Raw genomic sequence first — 26,529 nt, 5'->3', positions numbered from 1 at the left:
TTGAATCTCCTTGGGACTTCTTTTTTAAAATGAAAATAAAAGTCAGAGCCAGTTAATCCCAAGCATTTTGAAAATTAGGTCTACAGTGTGGCTTTTAAAAGCATACCTACTCTGATGGGTAGGCAGAAGGAAGTTGCACTGCACATACTGTAGTCGATGGATGCATTTTGTCTGCAGAGCACCGAGACAAACAATCTCTCATGGGGTTGCTGAGGCAGCACAGGCACTATCAAAAGCTGCTGCGTGCCGTAAGACTGTGGAGTGTGTGCTGGGCTGCAGCTGTCGTGGATTTAGATGTTATCAATGAGGTCATGATGACTGCTTCAACTTCCCTCATGGCTTGGGCTCAAGAAACACATCCAAGAGGATTCAGACTCCATCCATCCTCTGTCCTCATGTACACCTTAAGCACAGTCTATCTGAATCTGCCCCATAATCCTTTTTCAGGTTAAAAAGAAATATTTGTAAAGTATATATATATACTAACAGTTATCCAAGCTTATTTTAGGTGGGTACTTAGCCACAAGTATTATCTAAAAATGGATCAGCTAGGTTGATCAGACTTATGCAGGAAGTATCTGTGTTTAAATTAGGAAAACATTTTGCTTTTACTGCTTTGCTTTCCTGCATGTGAAATCTGTGTCTTTCATTTTAGGGAAATAAAAATTGTTTTAATGTTCTGTATATCTGAGAGAAACAAAGGGGCATCTCAGACAGGAAAAGGTTGCCTCCATGCATTCTTTAAATATGTGCCATTAAAAATGGATCAGGTGAATGACTATGATTTAGATGTTCAGGAGGTGATTCCAAAGTAAGTGGAAATGCATGCAGAAGATTCTGCAGCAACGTAACCTGCGCTCTTGTGGCCAGTTCAGAACAAAGATCACAGTGATGCAGTCTCTCCGTGTGTCTGCACTTACCTTTGTGGAGCAAAATGTACAAGTTCATTCTGCCTGTACTCCAAGGCAAATGCAAGCTATTTGGCTGGGCTGAGGCTGAGTGTTTTGTAGACAAAAATTCCTGCCCATATGACAGTTTGAACTGTGCCAGTAATGCCTTCTTTTAAAAAATGATCATCGAGGCTGTTCCTTACTTGCTGTTCAAATGGAAAGTGTTTTTATTTTAAATCACTTTGTTTACAAGCAAACTAAAAGGCCATTGCAGAGAGGCATTCAGTAGCCTAAACACAGGCCATTTTAGACAGCACAGGATGCCTGGGACATCTGCATGGGATTGGCAGATATGAGATAGGACCTCTGGCGGACCCGTGCCTGAGGCAGCAGCTGGAGGCCAGCTGAGATTTCCTAGGACAGCTGAAATGGTACCACGTATCTGCATTTAAGCAGCTGAATCCTGTCCTGTGGTGTCTAAGACAAACTGTGCTTGAAATCTGGAAGGATTAGTTTAGCAGTCACTGTACAGGCATGTGCTCTTAGCTGTCCTCACTGTCTGTGGAGGGCTCAGTAAAAGAATATAGCTGTCTCTGTATGCTGGGGCTTGCCTTCTACCAGGCACTGCACTGGCAATTTGTATTTCTTTTCAATCTAAAGAGTAATTATTTATTTTTACTAGACTAGAGAAAGAAGTGTCATTTCAGTTTTTGCAGAGAGTGCTGATGATAAGCTTCTTATATCTCTTCCCTTTCATGTCTGGGCATTTCTGGTAGAAACACCACACTTTCTTTTAAGATTGGCAATACTTATAAATCCATAGATGAGTTTTTATGTTATTGGAAAGATTTTTCAAAAACCAGTAGGCGATACTATTCTGTAATGAATCATATAGCAAAAGAGGACCCAGAAGGATCGTTACCTTATAAAAGATGACAGGAACCCCCCATCACCAAAAGATGTATGGGTTGTGGTAGCAATATTATAATGCCTCAGTTATGATATGAAAGGGTTGAAGCGTCTATTGGAATTACAACTTCTCACCTTTAAATATCTGTGCTTGATACATCTTTTGCTTGACATACACTATAGATGTTGTTGCTTCTGATCCTTGAAAGTCAGTAACACCTCTGATTTCTGTCCTGTGAAAACTAGCATTATTTGCTAGTAGCCTCATGAGGTAAGGGGAACTGCCTTAAGATTCAGGCATTTATGAGGAATTTAAGGTTGGGATGTTCTTAGGAATGAAGTTGTGGGGAAGGAGGGTGGGAAGAAAGGTAAGAGCAGTCCATCAGTACTTGAGAGACAGGGAAATCCCAGGAGATGATCAGGAAGATAACACCAGTATAAAGTTGGTGATTCTATCTACACTCACAAAAATAAGTCAAAGGTGTAAAAAAATTTCTGGCCCTCAGTAATGAAAAAAATTCCCCAGTGATCAGTTTGATTAACTAAGTAAAACCTAAAATCCACAGCTCTTTTCCTGGCCCAAGTGGATTTATGCTTAGAGAAGATAATAAGGTAAACATGAAAAAACAGGTATATGTCTAAGTTCTCATATCTAACTCTCATGTTGATAATAACTCCAGTCCCAAAGCTTCTACAGATTTCAGTAGAACTAAAAGCTGAATTTTTGCTCTAGACCAACACCTATCAGTAAAGAAAGGAAAAAAATAGGCTCGTTTCACTTATTTTAGCAGTATTGCCAATTTCAAAAATGTCTCCTGAACTTAAAACAGTGAAAGCTTATGGAATTGATGATACCTCTGAGACCAAAATGGTCTTTAAATGCACTTTCTGGTTGAAAGATGTGCTTGATTGTGTAAACATACTGGCAGAGGAAGAGAATGGAGGTGCCTGTATATATTTAAGGTTAGACTCCAAAAAATACAACTTATTTTCCCTTCTTAAACATTTTTTGAAGAAATAAGAAGCAATGTAAGAACTGTGCTGTGAACTACAATAAGAAATGGCAGGCTCCTATTGATTCAACACACTTGCAGTCTCATTAGTTATCAAATGGAACTTGAGTACTGCCAACAAATAAACAACATTTTTTTTTCATTCTCTGCTGCTAAACTGCCCAAAGTCACCAAATACAGATTAGTCTGGAGTGCGTTTATTGCTCCAGCTAGGGATGGTATAAAATAAAAATCCATTTTAGATACATGGGTTCTTTTTTCCCCTCCTCCCTTCAGGCTATTGAAAAATGCCCAGAATGAAGCTCATTTCAAAATGTGGTATCAGAAACTACTGGCTGCTCTCCAATTCTGTGCTGGAGAAACCCTGAACAATGAGTTTGCCAAGGAGAGAAAACTTATCAGGATTCTGGAAGACATTGCTGAAAAAGTAAAAACTGCCAGTGACCCCAAAAGAAAGGTTTGTTAAAAAATATGCTTTTTAATACCTCCCTTTCTGTCTACATTTGTTCAGGTAATTTTAATTTTTCCAAGGTGACATATCTTTCTTATAATGCCCTTTGCATAAGTAAACCCAAGATTCAACTACTGTTTTTAAAATTTTGTGCTGTTCTGCAAACATGTAAAACACATGGTTCAAAAGAGCCAAGTCTTACTACCACAGCCCTTGAGGCCAACACATTTTTTAACCCATTTAAATTCCTTCATCCATGGTTTCTCAGCCAGACCTCAAGATGGTCAGAAATAGTGGCTACAAAGCTGGTTAACTTTTTACTGAAAGGAACTCTTACATTTAAAGCCCCATTCCAAAATATCTGATGCCTTGTAAAGGTGTAGTAATTCTTGAAAACTTTGAGGGAGGCCAAGAGTTTTCATTGACACGCTGAATATCCTTGCTTCCCAACAAAGCCAACCAAAGTTGACTGTACTTAATATCTCAAACGTAGCATTCAGCAGTTAATACTGCACGAATATCTGCAGAGATGCATTGCTGGCAGTAGAAAGCTTTTAGCCTTCTTCTCCAGTGGGTGCAGTTTTTATACAGCATGGACACATTTCAAGTTCAAATCTATTAAGTTTGCAAGACAACTGTTGTTGCTATTTACCTGATGTGTAAAACTGTTTCTTGCTGAGATCTCAGTTGGGCAGACCAGGAAGCCAAATAAAAATAAGACCCATCACTGCTGTTTGTTATGAAAGTTATTATGAATTCTTTTTGCCTTACTAAGGACTCAAAGGTTTTCAGATGTTTCGAAAACTTTCAGTATTGCTACTGAGAGCAGCAAAACAAATATGGAAATAAAAAGACACAAAAAATTGGCCAAGGGTAAGATCCATCTTAAGAAAAAGAAGTAGCAGTGCCACATTATATGTAACTGATGCATAATTTAGACCTTAGAGATTAATTTCAAGGCTGTAGTTACTATGATACTGAGAAACTCCCAAATCTTGCTGTTAACAGACCTACAGTTAGGTGAGGGAGAGTGCAGTGCTGAGGCAACAAACCACAAATTATAAAGTTGTCGAGAAAGGCAAAAAAAAGACATGAGACCCAGCAGAGCAGGTGCAATAATAATGAGCCCCTAATGAAGAGTTTCAAATCTGAACCTACATGACAGCGTGAACTGGTAGAGCATCTAGGCAGCAAAAGGATTAATGTGTATTAGTTCTTATTCTTTATAACTGTACCTCAGTGTGACCTCATTAGCTGTTATAAGGTTACATGGATGCTACGATCTCCAGAAATGGTATTGTTTGATTAAAATATAGCCAGACAGTGAACAGCTTAAAAACTACTGTTGTGTTCTTTCACATTGCCTTAATGATTAATGTGTTGCAGGAGGTGCTAAAGATGGAACTCAACAGACTTCAGCAGTTCTTCCAGGAGGTAAAAGTTTGTCGACTTCCCCTGAATCCTGCACTTGTTGTGCAAGGCATAGAGGCAGATGTAAGTCTTCCTTATGCAATGGGTTACATTATTTTTAGTATAAAAGGGAAGAGGGAGTGAAAGGCTGCATGGACTGGGATCTAATCCTACAATTTTCATTTCTGCGTATCTCCTTACAGTTTGGTATTTAGTGTGAGTCATCTGGTAAACTGATATTCAGCCTATCTGCCCTGAAACTGGGGGCTTTCACTGGAGGCAGAGGTGAAGGGAACTGCTAGGGTGGGGGTAGCAGGCACATCTCACTTTAGGCAGCAGCAGCACAAATTTCAAATGCTGGGTAGCCTCCTTGCAGCTCAGCTGGCAGCACTGTGCCTTTGGGATGGGCAAGGGCACCTGGCTCCTGGAGCTGAGGCCTGGTTACCATCCTGCCTTTGTAGCTCCTGATAGCAGGTTTTTCTCATCCAGGAGTCTCCCCTGTCAAGGGTGGGAGCAGCTAAAGGTCTAGAGCTCGTTCTCTTTCTGTTGAGGTGAGACTAGACACATAATTGAGAATTGTTAGAATGTTAAATATTCACAGTGAGAGTTACATAGGTCTACAACCCTTATTAAAAATGACTTTTAAGTAAAGGAAATATCAATGCTATTTAATGTTACTTGCCTTTATTTTGACCACAGTACTAAGACTCAGTTATTCATTGTTTAGAAATGTTTTCATAAATAATATCATGCCAGGGAAAAGCTGCTTCAATTCTGGAGAAGGAAAAGGTATCCAACAGCAAGAAAAACAAGCCTGCAGACCCATACATATTATCAGTTTTAGCTATCTAATTACAGCAATTTGCACTCTAATTTTGCTCTCTGGCTCATTATCCTTAGTGGACCTGATGCTAAGAGGTGCTGATCCCTTCAGCTCTCTTTGACCTGTGGTTCTTCAAATAATTACTGTTCAGCCTTGGCGTCTCTCAGAACAGAGGTCTTCTAGCACCCCACAGGTTTGGGCCAATTGTGGATGATATAAGTCAGAAGAAATTGAAGCCTGCTGCTTCTCACTGCTTTTAGGCTTTTTGGAAATAATGACTAATGGGAAGGTATCTCACTATATAAAGTCATGCTATTTATACTGCACCAGCTTGGCTACACTGATACAAAATCTTTAAGTATAAGTAAACGAAGAGAGATTTTTTTTCATTTTTCTTATATTATTATAAACCATTATCATGCTATAAATATATGCAGCTTCTTGACTGAACTGTATGTCAGTATAATCATGGAAACTATCATTTTGGAAGTGCTTATAATAACCTAAATATAATTTATTTCAATATCATCTATTGATGCTGCTGGTAGTAAGGACTCTTCCCAGCTCTATCACTAATGCAATATCTTACAGTAACCTTTCAAACACTTATTCAAGCATTCAATTGGCAAAATTCCACAGGGGTCAGCATCTCATCATCAATACCAGCCACTGTATATTACAGAAGCATGGTGTGGCTGAGACAATATTTGAGTGCTTGTACCATGCTTTGAGATATTTGGATGAAAAGCAAGAGACAGCTGTATCTGGTAGCGTTTCTGTTCAAATTATCCCCCCATTGCACTCAACCCAGTAATGATAGCAGTAGCTGCTGTGGGGTGTTTATTATTTTGAGAAACCTGGCTATTAATTTACCATTGTCCTTGGGTTTTTCCCCCCTTTTTATGATGATGATAATACTAACCTAACTCACACAGGATTTGCAATGCTTAGTTCATTAATGCTTTTTAAGCCCTTCGATGTCTTCAGGTGGAAGGAGCTATAGGGTATGAGGGTCAGAGTTTAGATTCAATTAAGGTAAATTCCACATAAAATAGATGGTGATTTTCAGAATTTCCTGCATCCTCAGCCAAATATAGGTGACCACTGAAATTAGCAAGTTATTTTCTTCCATAAGGATTATAGGATCAGACAATCCTTTTGCAGAAAAAAATAGGACAAAAGGCTTTTCAATGCTTTGCAGATTCTCATTAGATCAGTCTTAGACACTTTTGTCCACCCAATACCCCAGTCCCAGCCAAATTTTAGCATTAATAGGCCTGGGTGAAAATGCAAAACAGTTATTAGGGAAAATATCTGTTCATCTAATCTTATTATTTAGTGAGGCATATTGTTGGGGGAAAAAGAGTTTCTCATTTGCCTGATGCAATTGAACAGTCAATAATATCAAAAACTATTTATTTTTATTGTCAGTGCTACTGAGCAGTACTTAAAGATGGTACCGCTTTTGGAGAAATGTTCCATTGTGTTAGCCTGATGTTTTGTGTATATGACACTTTTTCTTCTTCTCTCTTGCTTTTTTTTACCCTGAAGTCATGTTCATATTTTACATCCAATGCTTTCCCACTAAAAATCTCCTTCATCAATGCTAATGTTCCCAGTGGAAACATCAATATTATTTTTAAGGTAAGTTACTCCTTTAATCCTCAATTCATTTTATGTGCAAAATGTTGATTTGAAATTCACCCAAGTTAGATTTCAGTCCTTGTGCTTGAGAATGTTTGGTTTGACTCTGCTGTTCACTTTTGATAATCCTTTTTGACACCAGAACTTTTAATGGAATACGCTGAGGAAATACACTGAAGCATTCAACATTTTGATTGGTAGAGAAACAAATGACTTCTTGGAAAAAAAGATTCTTAGTGCAGACAACCAGGATAAAATATCAAGTTTATATTTTAAACCTAGTTTATTTGCCAGTTTATTTACTGACCTCAGAGTCAAGTCCCAGAGAAAGGATTGTTCAGAATGACTGAATCCAGTAGCCTTGTCCATACATCTCTAACAAGTCAAACAACCAGAGCGCCAGAGATCACATTTGCTACAGAGAACCTAGCTCCACCTGCAGAGGATGCAGAGCAGGTAGCAGAGGAGCTTTACCCCTCTAGTCACCTCTGTTCAGTTAGTTGGAGGAACTGACTCAGAGTTTCTCTGGTTTATTTTCCACTCGTCACCTTCAAAGCTTCAGAATTCAGGATAGTGCTTCATCCATGTACAAAAAAACAATGCATTTAATTTAACTTTACTTCTCTTCCAAAAGAAGAGGAGCAAAAGTCCTCCAGAACAGTGGATACTATTTTTAGATGAAGAGCACTGAAAATAATAAAATGGGTTATGGATGCAAAATGGTCAGTGTTGGCAAGTAAAGATACTGTTCCTACCTCTTCTGGTATGTCATGCGCCAAACCGGAAGCCTAAAAACTGATTTAAAAAAAAATGATTTCTAGGCCATCCTGTATGAAACTGACCCTTAGAGCAGCTGTGAATCTCAGGAACAGAAGTATGCTCTCCAGGTATGCTAGGGGAAGGCTTACGTGTTAATTTTTTTGAACATTTAGAAAGGTGCTTCTTACACTATTTCACCTGGGAATCAATAAGTCAAATAAGCAGGTTCCTACATATTTTAGCAAATGCACAGCCACAGAGCATTTAAACACTAGCAATAGCTCTACCTAGACAGTTTTCCCCTGCCCAGTACTGTTCAAGAACAGCCAACTGTCTAATTGTTGTAGGAGTGTTGCAGAGCTGCCATCACCTTCTCCTGTGAGCAAGCCCTTGTGTTAAGACTAAGGCATCCGTTACTGATGTTATAGTTCAATTGCTTGTTCATGGTGGATACAGCATGCGTAAAATGATAAGCACTGATATTATATTAAATTGTCTACTAACTGTATGCGTGAGGGAAGGAGAGAAGTTTTGTGGAGAGAAGTAAATTTTTCTCAGGCTAGGTACTCAGAAGAATTAATTGGAGTCAAGATTAGTTTTAAAGGAAAAAAAAGGATTTGAATTTTATTTTTTTAAGAGAGTTTATGTCCCCTCAAGTACTCATTTAATGGTAGTAAATGTCTGTAGCTTGGAATACTTGTGTAAAAAGAATACAACAAAAGAACAAAGCACTTTAATGTAACTAAAAGAAAGAAATTAATGAAGGACTTTCTGAAGGAAAGCTTAAAAACACCAGCAAAAGCCACGTATGTTTTAGACGTTGGGGGTGGGGGACACAAAAAAGCAGGATTTTTGTTTTCACAGGCCATTTACCCAGACATGGTTGAAGATAATCTCTTCATTACTTCTTGTGGCTACAATTAAAGCCTGATTTCACTAAGATTATTGTTTAACTGATTCCATGGGGAGAGCAGTCAGCCCTGCATGGCTGTTTGAAACTGAATATGAATCATGTCATGGATAAAATATAAATTCATGATACTATTCCCCTTCAGCCTGCTGCAAACACAAAGTTGTGAAGCTTAATGTTAGGCAAAATGCTGTAATTTGTGAAGAGGGATCTAGCATTAGGTACACTTTAAAATGTAACTAAATTAGGATCCTACCTCCGGATTAAATTTTCAACCTCTAATAATTACATAGGAGTAATAAGCAGAAAGGCTGCAGTTAATCAGGGATCAATTGTTAACATTTCTGTGGCTGCCAAAACTCTTGCTGCCTATGTGTGTCGTCTATTCTGTCCTCTTCCTGACACAGAAAGATAAGTAGCAACTTTGAAGAAAAACAGAAGGGATTTACTGTAAAACGAATGTAGCTATTTTGGCGTGGGAAAAAATCCAAATGAAATAGGAAATTATCTCTGTGCAGGATTCAAGGAGAAACTTGGATTTCTTGTGCAATTTTCACAGATGGGGGATGATCTACGTCAGGATATGCTAGTTCTGCAGATTATTCGAGCGATGGACAGCATTTGGCTCCAAGAGGGACTGGATATGCAAATGATCATTTATAGATGTTTATCTACAGGAAAAGGCCAAGGTCAGTGTAGATTAAAAAGGTTACCTGTATTACATTGTTCGTATCTCATGTAAACAGTGGTATGCAAAAATCTTCCCTTCAGCCTTTATTTTCATGGGTATTTTATTTATCTTCCCCCTTAAAGTAAAAAGAATGCTCAGAACTTCAGTTGTTTGGGCCCTAAATTCTACATTTGCATGAAAGTTCATGTTATTTATTCATTCTTCCTGTCCAGAAGAAGTACAACCAAACTCACTGAATTTTGTAGCACCCTAGGCTAGTATTTTCCAGAAGTCTCAACCTCCTTACCTTGCATCAGATTTTTAAAAGTAACTTCCCACAGCAAAAGAAGAGCTTTGGAGAAAAGTGGCCATAGCTACTAAAGTTTGTAATCTAGTGTGATCACACTTAGATGCTTAAATGAACCTAGATACATGTGGCTACAGAAAATAACCTGTAGACAAGTGATGATGACTTTGCAGTGTTGATTTTGAAATTTTACTCTTGTTATTTATGCTGCTAAGGGCAGGTCTGACTCATCTGAAAGCTTTATTTCTCTCTTTTATGGTTGTTATAACAGAGCTATAGCAGGGATGCCAATTGCTTGCTAAAAAATTTACTGACAGCAATAAGCTCAACTTTTTTTTTTACTGACTCTCCGGATCTTTTACTGAAAATAATTCTAGCACAAATAGAAGACTGATGTATCCAGATTACCTGCTATACAGAAAAACTGCCAAAAAAAAGAAAAACAGAAAAAATGTCTATTGCTCTCTGAGCCACAAAGCAGAGAAAATGAGAGAGGATGAGGGATCCAAAGGAGGTAGGAGGAAGGATAGATGGGTGCATGCACGTGACAGGTGCTTAATGAGACCTGAAAAAGACTCCTCCCTTCTTTGTAGAGATGGGAGTCAAAGCCTGAAGGCTTCTGCTTCAAAGGCAAATAACACAAGAATAGTATTTCTGAACATAGTATTATAGTCTCTCTGATATACTAACACTTAATTTGATTTTTGCTAAGAAAGATATAGGGAACATCTGCAAATAATTTTCTCAGTCTGACAGTCTTTTACTTTCAGCACCGTAATAGCAGAAAACCTCTCAACTTCTGACAGGTTTTCCTCACAATGTCTTTCCATATGAGTCAAAGAAATTTTAATATATTGGATTTACATCTAGTGATTAACGGTAAAATGACTAAGTGATGTGCCTATGGTCAGACAGGACAGTTGTGCTCAGGTATACTTGTATACCCAGGTCTTTCCAGTCCTAGGCTAATGACTTACTCCATGAGCAACCTTTTCCACACAAGTAGGGGTGGGAGATGGTAATCATGTAGTCATGGGAGCATGGAAATCACTTGAAAAAATCAAGCAGATCAGAAATGTGGAAAGCAGATGAAACACTGGTAGGATGCTGCTTTTCCAGGCATGGTATTATGGGGGAACCTGTCACCAACTGAAATTTTTAGGGAAGATCTTTCCTGTAATGCAGGGATGCAGGATGATGTGCCAGGGGTCGCACACAGCAGGGATAGTGATGGAAGGCTAGCAAGCCAGGTCTCCATCCCAAAAAAGGAATTAAGTACATGTTATAGAGGCATAGAATTCAAGTGAAGCATTGCAAAATGCTTTGATTCTGCCTGCATTTCAAAGACCCAGTATATGTCATCTTGGATCAAACTAATTTCTTCAGTCCCTAGTATTTTTTCTCCCAGCTGTGATCAGCGTCATACACTGCAAAAAAATGGGTGTAGCATTCTTGACAATAAGCACATGTGAAATAATTTTATATTTAACAGTAAAGATCTGATCCTGTTTTTTATAGATTTTTATTGTTTGCATATATGTTCTACCAATTTTGAATCCTGTTAAATTGTTGGCCTTGGTGGTACCTTGATGGAATTATGTCCACAGTATGGTTATTGGCATTTTTATTTGTCACTCGTGGAATTGCCACTTTTCAATTTGATTAAGTGTCCTTTGTTTTTTGTTTTCCAAGAAAAAGAGAAAAAAAATTCTTATCTATCTTATCTATTGTATTCATTATTTTGTAGGCTTCTAAGCTTGCATTTTTTCTGCATGGAATGATCCAACAGTATATGATATGCATTGATGCTCTTCATATCTTTTTGAAGTTGCAGGCTTTTTATGTGAACTCTCTTCTATCTGATTAGGATTGGTACAGATGGTGCCAGATGCTACCACGCTAGCCAAGATCCACAGGAAGTCTGGGCTGATCGGACCATTGAAAGAAAACACAATTAAAAAATGGTTCCGTCACCACCATCCTTTGGAATCAAGTTACCAAGAGGTAACAACATAATGAAGTGTATTATACGTTTCATGTTTTGCCACGAGAAGAAAGAAATCAAATGGCAGTAAGCAGCAAAAACAAATGACTTGGACTCAGGACAGTCACATACATGTAAACTAGGGAATTGCCTTAAATGCCACCCTCCTTCTAAGGAGATATTGCTCTGGATCAGGTGCATTTTAGTATATTTTCTATAACAATGTGTCATAGAGATGTTTTGGAAGATGTTAGTGAAGTGAAAAGAAGCTGAAGTAAAAGGTAAATATTGAACCCAAATGTATTTATTTTTTCGGTTTAGCTGGCTAGATCCTTTATTTTATGTATAATTCATGCAAAGTCTCAGTGGCTTTCCTGTATTTGGAAATGCCCGTATCTATACCCACTGTTTTAGAAAGCTGTATTTTATTGAAACTACCTATTCATGTGATATGTCATGCTTGTCATGATATGTCATGCTTGTTGCATCACCTTATGGGATCCCATGTAATACAGCTGGTTTTATGCAACATGGCATTAAGCATAAACCAAGAAATTGGGAAATTTTATCTACAGAATCAGAGGCTTTCCTTTGAAAGGAACCACTTCTGTTCATTATTTGTTGGCTGAGCATGTTCTAAGGTCCATGAAAAAACTTCTTAATGTTTGTGTTGCTGGGTCAATTTCTGAACCCTTCTCTGTGTCCACAGTAGATTAGTAGCCAGAATTTTAAATGAAGCATAAAGGGGAGCTTTGAGTATTTACCACTCTGAAAAATGAGGTGTTTTTGTCAGTGGTGATTAGCAGACAGATAACTCTCTAGCATAAGTATGTTTAACAAACTTTAGTGTTTCAGTAGTTATTCCATGGGTGTTTGTTCATCTACATTTTCAGTAAGACCACTTGGATTCCTAATATATGATCTTGATTCAGTTCAACAGAAACAATTTGAACAGAACATTTTGTTTTACAAGTTTATATGTTTACAGTATTAATGATAAAAATGCAGCCAACAGTATTATGGTAAAAGTGCAGCCAACATTTCAGTTGAAAAGAGAGATAGCTATTAATTATTGATTTGAAAACCTGACTTCTTGCTGTTGCTACTGTTTGTAAGAAGTAACATATATGTGGAATATTCTAAAACCAATTGCTACACATTTTCTCTCAATTTTTTTTAAACATAAAACACAGTCAGCTCTGATTGCATAGGACATGCAAGAAATTGCTACTATACATTTATCTTGCACTCACTGCTGAATGAACCTTTTTCTTTGACTTCTTAATAATTTTTTACTCAAATAATACTGTATCTGAGGTGCTCAAAAAACTCATGCAGAATAAGCTCCCATATCCTTATTTTACAGTTGGGTGAACAAAATCACAGAAAGATTAGGTGCTTTATCCAAAGTAGTCTAGTGTGCAAGTAGTACAGTTAGACATAAAATTCACCAAACTCTTGGACTGTGGGCTAAGCACTCCATAAGTACTGTTGTCCATATCAGTCATTGCGTGTGGCACTCTGCAACTGCAGGGAAAACCAGAGTGCCTAAATAATTATTTACCTTGATTAATGTAGGTTTTGTCCTACATAATAAACATAATAAATGAAATAAATGAAAATTAGGATTGTTTTGGTTTCTATATAAATGAATCACGTTGTGATTGAGATTCATGAGAAATTCAGACTTTTGAATAAGAATTACATTTATGGTTGTTAAACTGTAGTAGGTAAGAATAGAAAAAAAAGGCAAGAGCTATCATTCCTTATGTTTTGGAGTATAAGACCGACCATCATTTGAGTCAGGAATAATTCTCTCCTGTGAGAGGACACTGAAAAGGTATGTTGCGAAAGAGATTTGGTAGATTCCTCTGTTAGGAGAACTTGCAGTTCTTAAATATTTCCCACTGAAATTAGCAGAAAACTTGGAATCGGCCTATGAGCAAGTGTCTAGTGAGCAGATCATTAGCTTACGCATTTTCCTACATATGCCATGGGCACATTATTGGCCCAGAGTAAGGTGGTACTGTAAAGAGATTCCTGAGATAGATCTGAATGAGCCAGCCTAGGCACAAGAAGCAGACTAGACATGGAAATACACATCCCCACCATGTTAAATAGCTTGTCAGAGGAGCAGGTTATATTAAACAGGACAGAATGCCATGGTAATACAGTCAGACTGGTTTTTGGATTAATCACTCTCTCGGGTCTTTCTGCATGACACTAGGTTTGATCCCATACTCTATTTGGTTTCATGGATGCTTTGAACGGAAAATGGTTTAACCTTTCTTTGTTTCTGTTCATTTCTGTAAAATGGGCTTGAATTCTTTGGGCTGGGATATTGTGAGACTTGATTAATTAGAATTTGAAAAAGGCAGTTGAGTTCTGGAGAAAAAAGATGCATGTAGGCACAGAACAATTGTGCAAAATAACCTACTTTAATTGCAATGCAAATGATTAAATTAATGGATTTCCAACTCTTCTGATTTTTGGATCATCACTGTTTTTACAATATAAATGCAGGCTACTAAATAGAAAATGTCAGTTTCCTGACAAGAAGCTTGCTTTGCTTAGGTGCCTTTCACCTTAGAAGTTGTCCACAGAATTCTAAGTGTCTGTAAATCACAAGTTGAAAGCGCTGTGCATAAAACTGTTGTTGCATTGAGCCTTTGAAATTTGCTTACTACTTGTTTGAGTACCAATCTTACAACACTTGTGTGTTTAAATTTTAGCTAAATGCATAGCATTTGTAGGATTCACGATTTTTGGTTTTCATGTTAGTGTCACAAAGAAGTATGTCTCTCTATATTTTCAGTAAGTGTTTTTTACTTTACTAACTAGGCAATAAGAAATTTCTTCTATTCCTGTGCTGGCTGGTGTGTTGTTACCTTCATCCTAGGAGTCTGTGATCGACACAATGACAACATAATGCTGACAAGTGCTGGGCACATGTTCCATATAGACTTTGGAAGATTTTTAGGTCACGCACAGACATTTGGAGGCATAAGAAGGTTGGTATCTATAGTAACACATATAGTAAGCTTTAAAACAGTGTTCTGAAAAATTCACAGCCTTACCAGCACCCATGAAAAATATAAATGAGATCATGCATTTTTTCTTCCTGAAGTTCCTCAAACAGTATTTTTCTGCTGTTCACAAAACCTCTAAGAATATAGGAATGACTGAAAGAGAAATTAAGATGAGGTATTGGAGATCCCCATTTCAGTCTACAAAAATCTAAATTCTTGTTAGGTCAGAAGTTTGAATTAGATTCAGTTCAGTAGTGACCAGAATTAGTAAGGGCTGGCCTGTGCCAAAAGAACTCTGATTTTTTTAATAGATGAATGTTCCAAAACCATAGCTTTAGCTAATTAATGACTTTCTTGCTGTATTCAGAGAAGAGACCACATTTTCCAAATAGACCTGGAGAATCAATTGTGCTCTCTCTCACTGGGTGAAATTGCAACCTCTTTATCATCTTTTGAGTTTTACATCCATCCGCACTGAGGTCAGCATTTATTTTGCAAATATCTGATTTTACTTAAGCAAGACTGTGATTTTTTTTTTGTTGTATCTGTCTATAACATAGTTATCCCATGATATACATAGGGAAAACACTGAGAATAGTCATGTATTCTAGTTCCTATTGTAAACATGCCATCAAGGAATGAATTGGGATAGGTAGGATAATGTCAGTATACACAAAACACAAGGAAAATGTTATAGTAGTGCAGACAACAGATAAATGATCCCAAGTACTGACAAGATGAGTGGTGTGGGTCTTTCCTCCACATTCCCTAATAATTTCCAGAAATAGTCCCAGAATGAATCAGTTTGAGTTAATCATGCCTTTCTTTTTTCTTTCTTTTTTTTTTAAGCTGGCCTTTCTGTGACTATTTTAGACAATCTCAGTTTTAGACAGAAATAACAGTGTGGGAGTGTTGATATGAGGGAAGCTGATGGGGCTAATAAGTAGTTCTAAGACAGGCAGTCAAAAGATTTAGTTGCAGTGCTCAGAATTATCATCAGTCATTCTGGATATGCTCCCTTAATCCTACTTATTTGCTGTGGAAAGAATAATGCAGAACAGAATCATAAAAAGATACTCCTGCTCACTCTGACTCAAGTGCTGCATCCTGTCAGCAAAGCTGCTTTTGGAATCTAACCGGAATTTCCTTGAGCAGTAATTTTGTGCGAGGGGAGAATTATCTAGTGGGAGTAAAAGATATGACCAGCTGAATATAGTGGGAGGCACAGCCTCCAAACTTAAACAGAAATTATGTAATAGCAGTAATAGTAATAGATGTTAATTTTACTGTTTTACAATTCAGTGATACTACATCTTCTTATTAAGTCTGTGAAAATGACTTAGAGAACCTAGTCATTTCCATAAACAGCAGACATTTTTTCCTGTTTCTCTATGCAGTATATTACTTTTTTAACAATAAGATAAAATGATAATATGTTTTAGGCCCTTCACTTAGCTCCCTTATAGTTCCATAGTCAAACTAGGACTCACGCTTTTTCTGTAGGCTGTAAACATCAGAGGACAATAGTTGTCTTACCCCCACACCTACATGTGACTGAGCAGCTACAAGGTTAGAGACTGTACTTCTCGTGAGCTGTATGTGCCTTCAAGAAATGCAATGCTATTTGTAACACAAGGATGTAGGGATATTGCATTTCTACTTACAACAAATTTCAGGCTCTCAAAATTTGAAATTTTCAGTGCTATTTGTGTCCACTTATTCCCTCATAGCAAATCCTTGATACAGTTTTAGCCTCTGTTTTTTTAACAGCTCCTTATATTAGATTTTTATTTGAGTTCCTTGCACTCCCGCAGAATGCTTTCAGATCCTTAGAATTATTTGTGCTGACCCTTGGGGGTTTTTATAGTCAACACTAAATATATCCTTGTGAAATTCTGTAAGTGGCTTTATAAAATGAATAGCATCTGATACAAATCCCTATACATACAACTGGTCTTTACACACATCATAAAAACAGCCTTTTTTTTTTTTTTTTTTTTTTAAACACAAGCTACTCAAATGAATTAAGGAAAAAGAGTCCCCATCTGTAGTGTTTATAATGGCCATTCCTTTCCCAAATTCAGAAAGATGACTTTCCTGCCACAGCTGTCCATTTTCTGTGCTCAGTGCGTGCTTTTTGCTATTAACCAGCTCTTACTCCTCATAAAGCTTCATAAGGTTAGGCCCTCCCCAGTATTCTGCATACGGAACCTTTTTTCTAATGTAAATAAAGTGAAAGATACCCGGCAGCCTTGAGAATAACACATTGTCACGCATGAGCTGTGGTTGTTTCTACAGAATATGAGTCTGAAAAGAGCCCTTTGAAGCTGATACGATTCAGGCAGACACAATAATTTCTGCATTCATGATTGTATAACACGCTGACAAGAGATTAGTTAACTCATTAGTTAACTGCCCTCATCTTTAAATGGTGTCCAGTAAATCTGCTCAGTTTTGATTCCAAGGTGGAAACCAGTAGCTCAGCTCTTACTGATTTGAGAGGGAAGAGGCATCAGTAATTTTCTGTCTTTTTCAGTGCCACGTACCTTCACAGTGCAGTGAATATGTTAAATGGTAGTAATAACCTATCTTTGCTTTGATCTAGGAACTAATGTTTCAGAAGAAATGTTGGAAGGAGACATATGATTTATCTAGCCAATGCTGTAATAACGGTGCTTGGGAGGAAAATTATTCCCAAAGTCCCACTGGGAACTTTCCTACTGAACCATGAGATTTCATTATCTTTCTTTTTTTTTTTTTGTCTTACTAGAAGTGTTTTGTTAGTGGTGATAAAATTATACTTCTCTTGTTCTATAATCCAGCCACAGCATTTGACCCCACATTCCCCTAAAGCAGTGAATTCCGCAGGTACACTTCAAACTGCTTGAATAAGTATTTATTGCGTAGTTTCATGACTGTGCTGTTCTTTGACTACTGAGTATTCGGTGGCAATCGTCTTGGACCCACTACCTACTGAAATAGGTGGAGTATTATCCAAGTAATCATATGGGAGCAGGCACAGTGATCAAATGCTGCGAAAGATGTCTGCTTGTGGTTGTACCTTCCATGGTTTCTTCGATTTTGTAAGAGATTTATCTAAAGCTGGTGCTAACTGAACTAATCCTAAATTTAGCAGTCTCATCCTGTCCACTGCCAGTCATTTCCAGCACCACCGTCTATATCTTTTCAGTCAGTGTTATGTAGTCTAAAATCTGATGACAAGAAATGAAGCAGTCCAGCTCATGGCACATTTTATATGCACCTCTTGATAATTTTGTGCCCTTTTTTTTCAAATAGACCATCATCCTACTTATTTACAACAGTCACTGGACTTTCTTTTCCCTGACCTGAATCACAGGGACCCTCTTGTCTTTGTGCCAAACTAATCCTGCATGTTGATGTGGTTTTCCCAGATGTGAAATCTGCTAAGTTGGTTTTCTTCTACGCAGTTAATTACTAGAGGCAGCCTAACTATTCCACTGGGAAATTCCAGTTTTTCGAAGGAAGTTTTAAAAATATGGGAAAATGGTGTTTCCCACACTTTCTTTCTGTGTCAGTGTTTTCCTATACAGAGAAGCACTTAAGAAAATCTGAGCATGTGGAAAAGTAGGAAAAGTTCCTCTTTTTATTTTAAAAGTAACTTTTTTTTTTTTAGTGTTAATAACTTAAGTGTCACTGTCTCGCTAGAAGTGTTACTCTGAAAAAAAGCATTTCTTTTGAGCTATTTCTTTCTGAAATGGTGAAGTTAGCATACAGTCAGGTAAGGGGGGAAAATAAATTGTATCTACATGCTTTGAGTGTTTTCCATCTTTTTGTCTGTCAAAAAATAGGAAAACATGGGGAAGAAGAGGGAAGATAAGAGTCTGAGAATTTCACATATAACTTTTTTCCTTTTTTCTTATTTCTTTGAGTACTTCTCAAAGAAGTCTAAGTCTAAAATTCAGTAATTTGAAAAAGAAATGATCATATAACCACTCTTTCATTTTCTAAATTTGTGTATGAAAAGCATTCCTTTCAACTAGTCTGTTTTACCTGCTGAAAAATTTCTTTTTCATTAAAAATGTACCAGTGTGCCTATTTATTACCTCATTTTTTACAGGTTAAATTTCTTGTTCCAACATAATTGGTTTGGAGTGAATTATAGTTTCTGTGAAGTATAGAGATCCATGTCACTATCCAACTTCACACTGGCCATATGTCACCCTCCAAAAATCTCTGACTGAAAACCTGCAAAGATTTAATTTCATGACTTTAAGCACCATGGTAGGCCCAGTGAACTTAATAAGATTATATAGATGTTTAAAGCTAATCATACCCATAAGCCTTTGCATAAACTGAACCTGCATTTTGAAAAGTGATCTACTTTTGGGTGAAACAATGTCACCTTGAAAGTGACAGGGCCTAAAGAGGTTTGAATTTATGAGGAAAGATGTCCATCACTTCTGAAAGTCAGATATCTCTAATTAGCTCCAAGTAAACACTAGAACCCCAGTCAACTCTAAAAATATACCGAGCAGCACAAGTTCTAGTCCTGAGGTTCATAGGCACTGATCTTTCTCCGCTTTGAAGAGGAGGTGTTTATTGTTACTGTTTTGATGCCTTCTCTAGTTATTAAGCCTGGACAATAGTTTGCCCTTTACCATTGGTTATTTATTTTCTGTCCTAGTCTCTTGTGAAGGGAACTCATCTAAAGCTTTTTGAAATCAGAGTAAATTATGTTCACTGTCCACTTAGTATCCTTCATTTTATTTATTATCCTTTTCAAAGTAACCAAACAGTTAAGGGAGGCCCCCAGTTTTCTCATACAGTGGCTGTACTGGTTTGACCCTATCCAATTTTATTTATCTAACGGTATTTTTCTTCTGCTCCTTCCTTAATTATACGTTCAATTGAGTTCCCTGGATCTCAGTTCCCTTCTTCCACAGTTCCCAGTATCCTTCTTGGCTCTTATTTTAGTTGAAGCACAGCATTAACTGCTTTCCAGTCTTCAGGAACAGTTGTTTTCTTGAAGGAATTATTATGTATTCTTGTTAACAGTTATGTGGGCTGGAGATATTGTTATTTGATGCCTTTGGAGCTGCCAGTGGAATTCCCCCCACTTTGGGAGATTTACTGCACATGAGTTACTTAAATAACTCCATATTATCCTTCTCCCCGAGAGATTTCTTTCTCTCTTCTGCCCTTCTCTCTTTCTCTCAGTCACCCTGTGAATTTTTATAGAACATGACTCTAGAGACAAGAAGTTTAACAATAAAACAGAAATGAAAGGGAAAAAGACACTACGTTCACTGTCCACTTTGAATATATGATCTTATTTGTTAGCCTTTTCAGAGATATATATTTTCTCTTTTTCCTGCTCCCATCAAAAACATGTTTTGTATCATGTCTTTCTTCAAAACCTTTCCACACATACAGTTTTTATATTCAAGGGGGACCTGTTCTTTTACACAGACTCTGTGTACATCAAGCACTTTTAAATTAATCTCTGTTGCTTGGTATTGATATCTTTTTCTGATTGTTCTGCATACCACCTCTTTGCCCTTCATCCTTAACTGAAAAGCATACTGTTATAATTAATTTAAGTAGGATTTCCTCTCCTGCTCTAAGGAATTTCTGTGCATTTCAACTGGTTTATTCCTCTGTTTTGCTTGGTCATATATAAAACCACCTGCAACCGTCTGCTACTGTGTTTTTCACACAGCCACCTCAGACCTATTAGATGAATATTCAGTAGTTAGGTGATATGAGCCCACTTGTTCAGTTTATTTTAACACATCTTTTAGGTCTGAGTTTTAAAATCTTTTTCTTTGCTGAAGATCAGTTAAAACACCAAAAGTAATTGTCAAACAATCTCTATTAAGAAGACGAATTGCTGCAGTCACATTAACTCTCACCTATTTTATCAACATAGTAATAAATTCCTAACAAATTTGCAAAATGTGATAGTCTTAGAAAATGGTGTAAGGCAACAGGAAAACTGTATCCAGCACTTTCAATAGTAAGCCACCAAATGTAAATTATTTAAAGTAGATAAAGGCTTTAAATCACCTTAAAATTGTAGTATAATCTGTTTGCTGGTGACTCTGAAGTGCAGGCTGCTTTGTATGTCTCTATTTGGATGTAGGATCCTGACTTGAAGCCCCAGAAGATGCCTGAGCCAGACACAGTGGTGCTTTTTAAACAGTCAATATAAGATGCACATGGTTGCAGAAAGGACAATGAAACTGTACAAGACACGTAAGTTCTTAGAGCAGAGTACATCATCTTTGAGGGATGATCTTTTTTGGATTCTTCATCCCAGCTTGCTGTACAAGCAGTTGACTGTACAAGTAACTGAAATTCTGTGATATAAGTGAATAAATTCTGTGGTGAGATTGCAGCATAAACTAGTGATCACTGTAGAGACAGTGACAACAAAGCCAGTATGAAAACCATCAACAGATTTCTCAGACTAGTTTCGGCTTTCCCATCATGTGTCAATTGCCAATTTTCTTGTTACAAGATAAGGTTCCAGCTGAGTCCCTGTGACAATACATGCAACAAATGCTAGGTTTACACTAAGAACTGTAACCGTGTCTAACCTCAGCTATCAACATTTGTGTTAGCTATGTTGTCACTTAGCACAGTAATCCTATGGGACCAGACGTAATCAAATTTCCATGATTTACAAACTCACTAACTTCACTTAGCCCACAGTGAAAGGGATTTTGGTTCAGTCACATTCCCTTGCATTTTGCACAGGCAAAGAGCCACAAATAAATAGTTAACATGGCTCAGTTTACACGGGGAAACTAAATGCTAACAGAATGATAGATCAGAGCCTTTAGTCTAGACAAAGATTATAGCTTGCTTTCCACCATATCTGTTAAGCATGATTAAATCCTGATGTAACTAACTCGATTATTGATAGACACAGTCAAACATAGATAAATCTTCTAGAATAGGTCAGTCCAATACGTGAAATATTTCTTCTACTACTGATGAAAATAAAGGGTAAGTCTAATACAGTGATTTTTCTGGAAAGCTACATTAAGGCCCTGACAGTGAAAAATAATAATAGCAAAGTTGATACACACATAATAACAACTAACTTAATGAATAAATGAGAGCATAATGGTTTAAGAAGTGTGCTCAGCTGCCTAAGGAACCCAGGAGATCCCTTCTAGTTTGATGTTCCTGCCTCTAAAGATAGATGTTAATGTAAAAATAATATGGGTAAAACTGTAATCAGGAATGTGATTTTGAATTTACGATTAGAAATATTTTTCTGCGGTAGGTATCTCAAACAACAGTAGAAATGGCAGAAAAGGGAGAGAGTTAAAACCATGTTATCTGGTAAGGACTTTATTGCTGGTTATTTGGTTGAAGAATGTAGGTCAAAATATTAGGTGCATTCTGTGAATGTCCATGCCCTGTAGTTTACCTAAGCCAAGGCTACTCAGGTCATTCAGGAACATTTTTATGCAAGTGTTGTAAGCAGAATCCTTACCCAGGTCACAGGATCATATAGGTTGGGAGAGACCTCTGGATGTCTACAGTCAGCCTCCTGCTCAAAGCAAGGTCAGCACTGAATTCAGACCAGTTTGCTCACCGCTTTGTCTAGTTGAATCTTGAAAACCTCCATGGGCTACCTCTCCAGGCTGTCTGATTCAATATTGAAGCTCTTGATGAGGCGGAGATGGTCTCCTTGCCTGCAGGAGGTACACAGTAGTGGAAGATCTGTGTCACCAAGTGAAGGAGTTGCAGGAGGAGGGCAGCAGACTGCAAAGCATCAGAGATAATGAAAAGGGTATTGACCAGATCTTCTCAGAGACCCTGCAGGTACAAGAGGAGCCTCAACCCCCAGCTGTACTGAAGAAGGGGTAGCAGAATCTGTGCTTATGGGGTTGAGAAATGGAGATTCCCATGATGGCAAAGGCTAGAAGCTTGTGACTTCTGGCACCAGGAGGATGGCTCATGCCCCACATGCAGATCTGTACCTACAGAGCAGGTTCAGTGCCCCGGCAGCAGACAAGGGGCTGGAAGCGCCCGTCAGATGAAGCATCAGTGCTGGCTGAGCCTGAACCACACAGCAGCAGGAGAAAGCAGTGAGTGGTAGCAGTGAGAAACTCTCTGCTGTGGGGGATGGAAGCCCTTGTCTGCTGATGTGACCTGTTGTCTAGGGAGGTTTCTGCTTGCCAGGGGGCTTGGATCCAGGACAATGTGGAAAGACTGCCAAGTTTTGTCTCACTCTCAGACTACTACCCTTGATGCGTATCAAGCATGATCCTGGAGCTTATCAAGCACAGCAGGGAATATCAAGCATGACTGCGTGGCTCTGGGGCAGAAGATCAAGGATATGGGGGCCCAGCTGATTTTTCTCTCAATCCTGCTGGTGAGTGGGAAGGGCTTGAAGAGGAGTGGATGTATTCTGTGGGTCAACAGTTGTTTGCACAGCTGGTGTCAACAACAGAGCCTTGGTTTTCATGACCCTGGGACCCTCTTTGAGGATCAAGGACTGCTTGGAAGAGATGGGACCTACCTTACAAAGGGGGGTAAAAGCATCTTTGCCAACAGGCTGGCCAACCTGATGAGGTGAGCTTTAAAGTTGGAACACCATGGGGGGCAGGGGGGCAGGGGGGAGGATGAATGACCCACAGTCAAGAGAGGTAGTGGTGGACCAGGTGGGCAAGCAAAGGGTGTAGGGTGATATGGACAATAGAGATCTCATAATGAGCAAAACAAGGCTGAAGGGGGCCCACCTCATGCATATGCACACAGATAAGTGCTGAGAGGACTGCATTATGAGGGAAACCCTCCTACCTTTTCCCGGAAATAAGCATGACTCAATGCCTCTCTGAAGTGCCTGTGAACTAACGCACATAGTGTGGGGAACAGACAGGAGGAATTAGAAGTCTGTGTGAAGTTTCAGGATGATGATCTCATTGGGATCACATAAACGTCATGGGATAGCTTGCACACCTGGAGTACTGCAACAGCTGGATACAGGCAGCTCTTTGGAATGGACAGTCTGGGGTGGTGAGGTGGGACTTGCCCTTTCTGTGAGAGAGCAGCAGGAATGCCTGGAGCTCTGCATAGGGATGGGTGATGAGCAAGCTGAAAACTGATGGGTCAGGATTAGAGGGCAGCCCAACATGGGCAACATTTTGGTGGGTGCTACAGAATGCCTGATTAGGAAGAAGCAACAGATGAGACCTTCTCCAGACAACTGAAAGAAGCCTTATGTTTACAGGCCCTTGTCCTCATGGGAGATTTGAACTGCTCTTACATCTACTGGAAGTGCAACATAGTAGGGCACAAGCAATGTGGGAAGTTTATGGCATGCATTGAGGACAACTTCCTAACTCAGGTGATCAAGAAGCCGATGAGGAGAGTTACTCTGCTAGACCTCATACTTATAAACAAGAAAGAAATGGTTGTGTATATGAAGATTGAGTGCAACTTTGGCTGCAGTGACCATGAAATGGTGGAGTTCAGGATCCTTAGAGGAGGAAACAAGGCAAAAAGCAGGATCACAGCCCTGGATATCAGGAGAGCAGACTTTGGCCAGTTCAAGAACCTGCTTGGAAGAATCCCATGGAAGACAGTCCTGGAGAGAAGAGGGGTTCAGGAGAGCTGGTTGATTTTCAAGGATCACCTCCTCCACACTCAAGATTGGTCCATCCCAACATGCAGAAAGTCAAACAAAGGCAGCAGGAGGTCTGCATGGATGAACAAGTCGCTCCTGACTAAACTCCAGCATGAAAAGGAAGGATATGAGAAGTGGAAGTGGGGACAAGTTATGCAGGAGGAATATAGAGACACTGCCTGAGCATGCAGGGCAAGAGTTAGGAAAGCCAAAGACCACCTGCCATTGACTCTGAAGGGCAGAAGGAAGGGCTTGTACAAGTACATCAGCAGCAAGAGGAAGAGTAGGGAAAATGTGGGCCTGCTACTGAATGGGGCAGGGAACCTGGTGATGGGAATATGGAGAAGGCTGAAGTACTCAATGCCTTCTTTGCCTCCATCTTTACTGGTAGGATTTGCCTTAAGGAATCCTAGGCCCCAGAGATGCATGGGAAAGTCCGAAGCAAGGAATACTTTCCCTTGGTGATGGGAGATCAGGTATGGGAACATATAAACAAACTGGAGATGCACAAGTCCATGGTACCTGATGGCATGCAGCCACAAGTGCTGAGGGAGCTGGCCACTGTCATTGTGAGACCACTCTCAATTATCTTTGAAAGATCATGACAATTGTGGCAGGTTCCTGACAACTGGGGAAAAACAAATGTCACTCCTGTCTTCAAGAGCAAGAAGGAGGATCCGAGGAACTACAGGTTGGTCAGCCTCATCTTGATCCATGGGAAGGTGATGGAGTAAATAATCCTGGAAACTATTTTGAAACAAATGAAGGACAAGAAGGTGTCTAGGAGTGTCAGCATGGATTTAGAAAGGGGATATCATGCTTGACTAACCTGATAGCCTCCTACTATGAGATGACTGGCTTGGTGGATGAGGGAAGAGCAATGAATGTTGTTTATCTTGACTTTAACAAGACTTTCAATGCTGTCTCTTATAACATCCTCATAAACAAACTGATGAAGCATGAGCTAGATCAGTGGATGGTGAAGTGGATTGAAAACTGGAAAAACTGCTGAGCTGAAGGGTTTGTGATCAATGGCACGAAGTCCAGCTGGAGGCCAGTCACTGGTAGTCAATACTGGATCTAATACTGCTGAACATCTTTATTAATGACCGGGATGATGGGACAGAATGCACCTTCAGCAAGTTTGTAAGTGATACAAAACTGGGAGGAGTGGCTGATACACCAGATGGTTGCACTGCCATTCAGAGGGACCTCAACAAGCTGGAGACATGGGCCAACAGCAATCTCATGAAGTTCAACAAAGGCAAATGCCAAGTCCTGTGCTTGGGGAGGAATAACCCCGTGCACTAGTCCAGGCTGGGGGCCAATCAGCTGGAGAGCAGCTTTGTAGAGAAGGACCTGGTGGTCCTGGTGGACAAGATGACCATAACCCAGCAGTACACCCTTGCTGCAAAGAAGGCCAACAGCCTCCTGGAAATGCATTGTCAGCAAGCTGAGGGAGTTGATCCTTCTCCTGTACTCAGCCCTGGTGAGACCATGTCTGGAGTGTTGTGTCCAGTTTTGAGCTCCCCATACAAGAAGGACACGGACCTATTGGAGCAAGTCCAGCAAAGGGCCAAAAAGATGATTAAGTGACTGGAGACATCTGAGGAGAGGTTGAGAGAGCTGGGACTCTTTAGCCTGGAAAAGAGAAGGTTCAGGGGGGATCTTACCAATGTGTATAAATACCTGATGGGAGGGAGTAAAGAAGAGGGAGCCAGACTCTTCTCAGTGGTGCCCAGTGACAGGGCAAGAGGCAATGAGCACAAATTTAAACAGAGGAAATTCCATTCAAACATAAGGAAAAACTTTACTATATGGGTGCTCGAACATTGGAACAGGTTTCCCGGAGAGGTTGTGGAGTCTCCATCCTTGGAGATACTAAAAACGCAGTTCAACATAGCCCTGAATAGTCTGCTCTAGCTGACCCTGCTTTGAAGAGGGGGGCTGGACTAGACCATCTACAGAGAGGTCCCTTCCAACCTCATCTAATCTGTGATTGTGTGTGTGCAAGGATGCTGTGGGAGACTATGTTAAAAACCTTGCTAAAGTCAAGGTAGACAACATTCACTGATCTAGTCATTTCATCACAGAAGGCAATC

General features: G+C 39.1%; 1 protein-coding gene across 1 annotated transcript in view; it reads left to right on the top strand.

The window, feature by feature from the left end:
* Positions 1-26,529, top strand: part of PIK3C2G (phosphatidylinositol-4-phosphate 3-kinase catalytic subunit type 2 gamma) — a 216,234-nt gene that overhangs the window by 122,017 nt on the left and 67,688 nt on the right. Inside the window, exons 18-23 of the mRNA XM_067289854.1 lie at positions 3,089-3,269; positions 4,650-4,757; positions 7,048-7,140; positions 9,369-9,498; positions 11,654-11,790; positions 14,612-14,781. Coding sequence (XP_067145955.1) covers positions 3,089-3,269; positions 4,650-4,757; positions 7,048-7,140; positions 9,369-9,498; positions 11,654-11,790; positions 14,612-14,781 — 819 coding nt within the window. The remainder of the gene's footprint in view (positions 1-3,088; positions 3,270-4,649; positions 4,758-7,047; positions 7,141-9,368; positions 9,499-11,653; positions 11,791-14,611; positions 14,782-26,529) is intronic.

The sequence above is a fragment of the Apteryx mantelli genome, chromosome 1, assembly GCF_036417845.1.
Source record: "Apteryx mantelli isolate bAptMan1 chromosome 1, bAptMan1.hap1, whole genome shotgun sequence".
In the NCBI taxonomy this organism is placed as follows: Eukaryota; Metazoa; Chordata; class Aves; order Apterygiformes; family Apterygidae; genus Apteryx; species Apteryx mantelli.
Note: the sequence above shows the minus strand (reverse complement) of the source record. Positions and strands in the feature narration are given on the sequence as shown.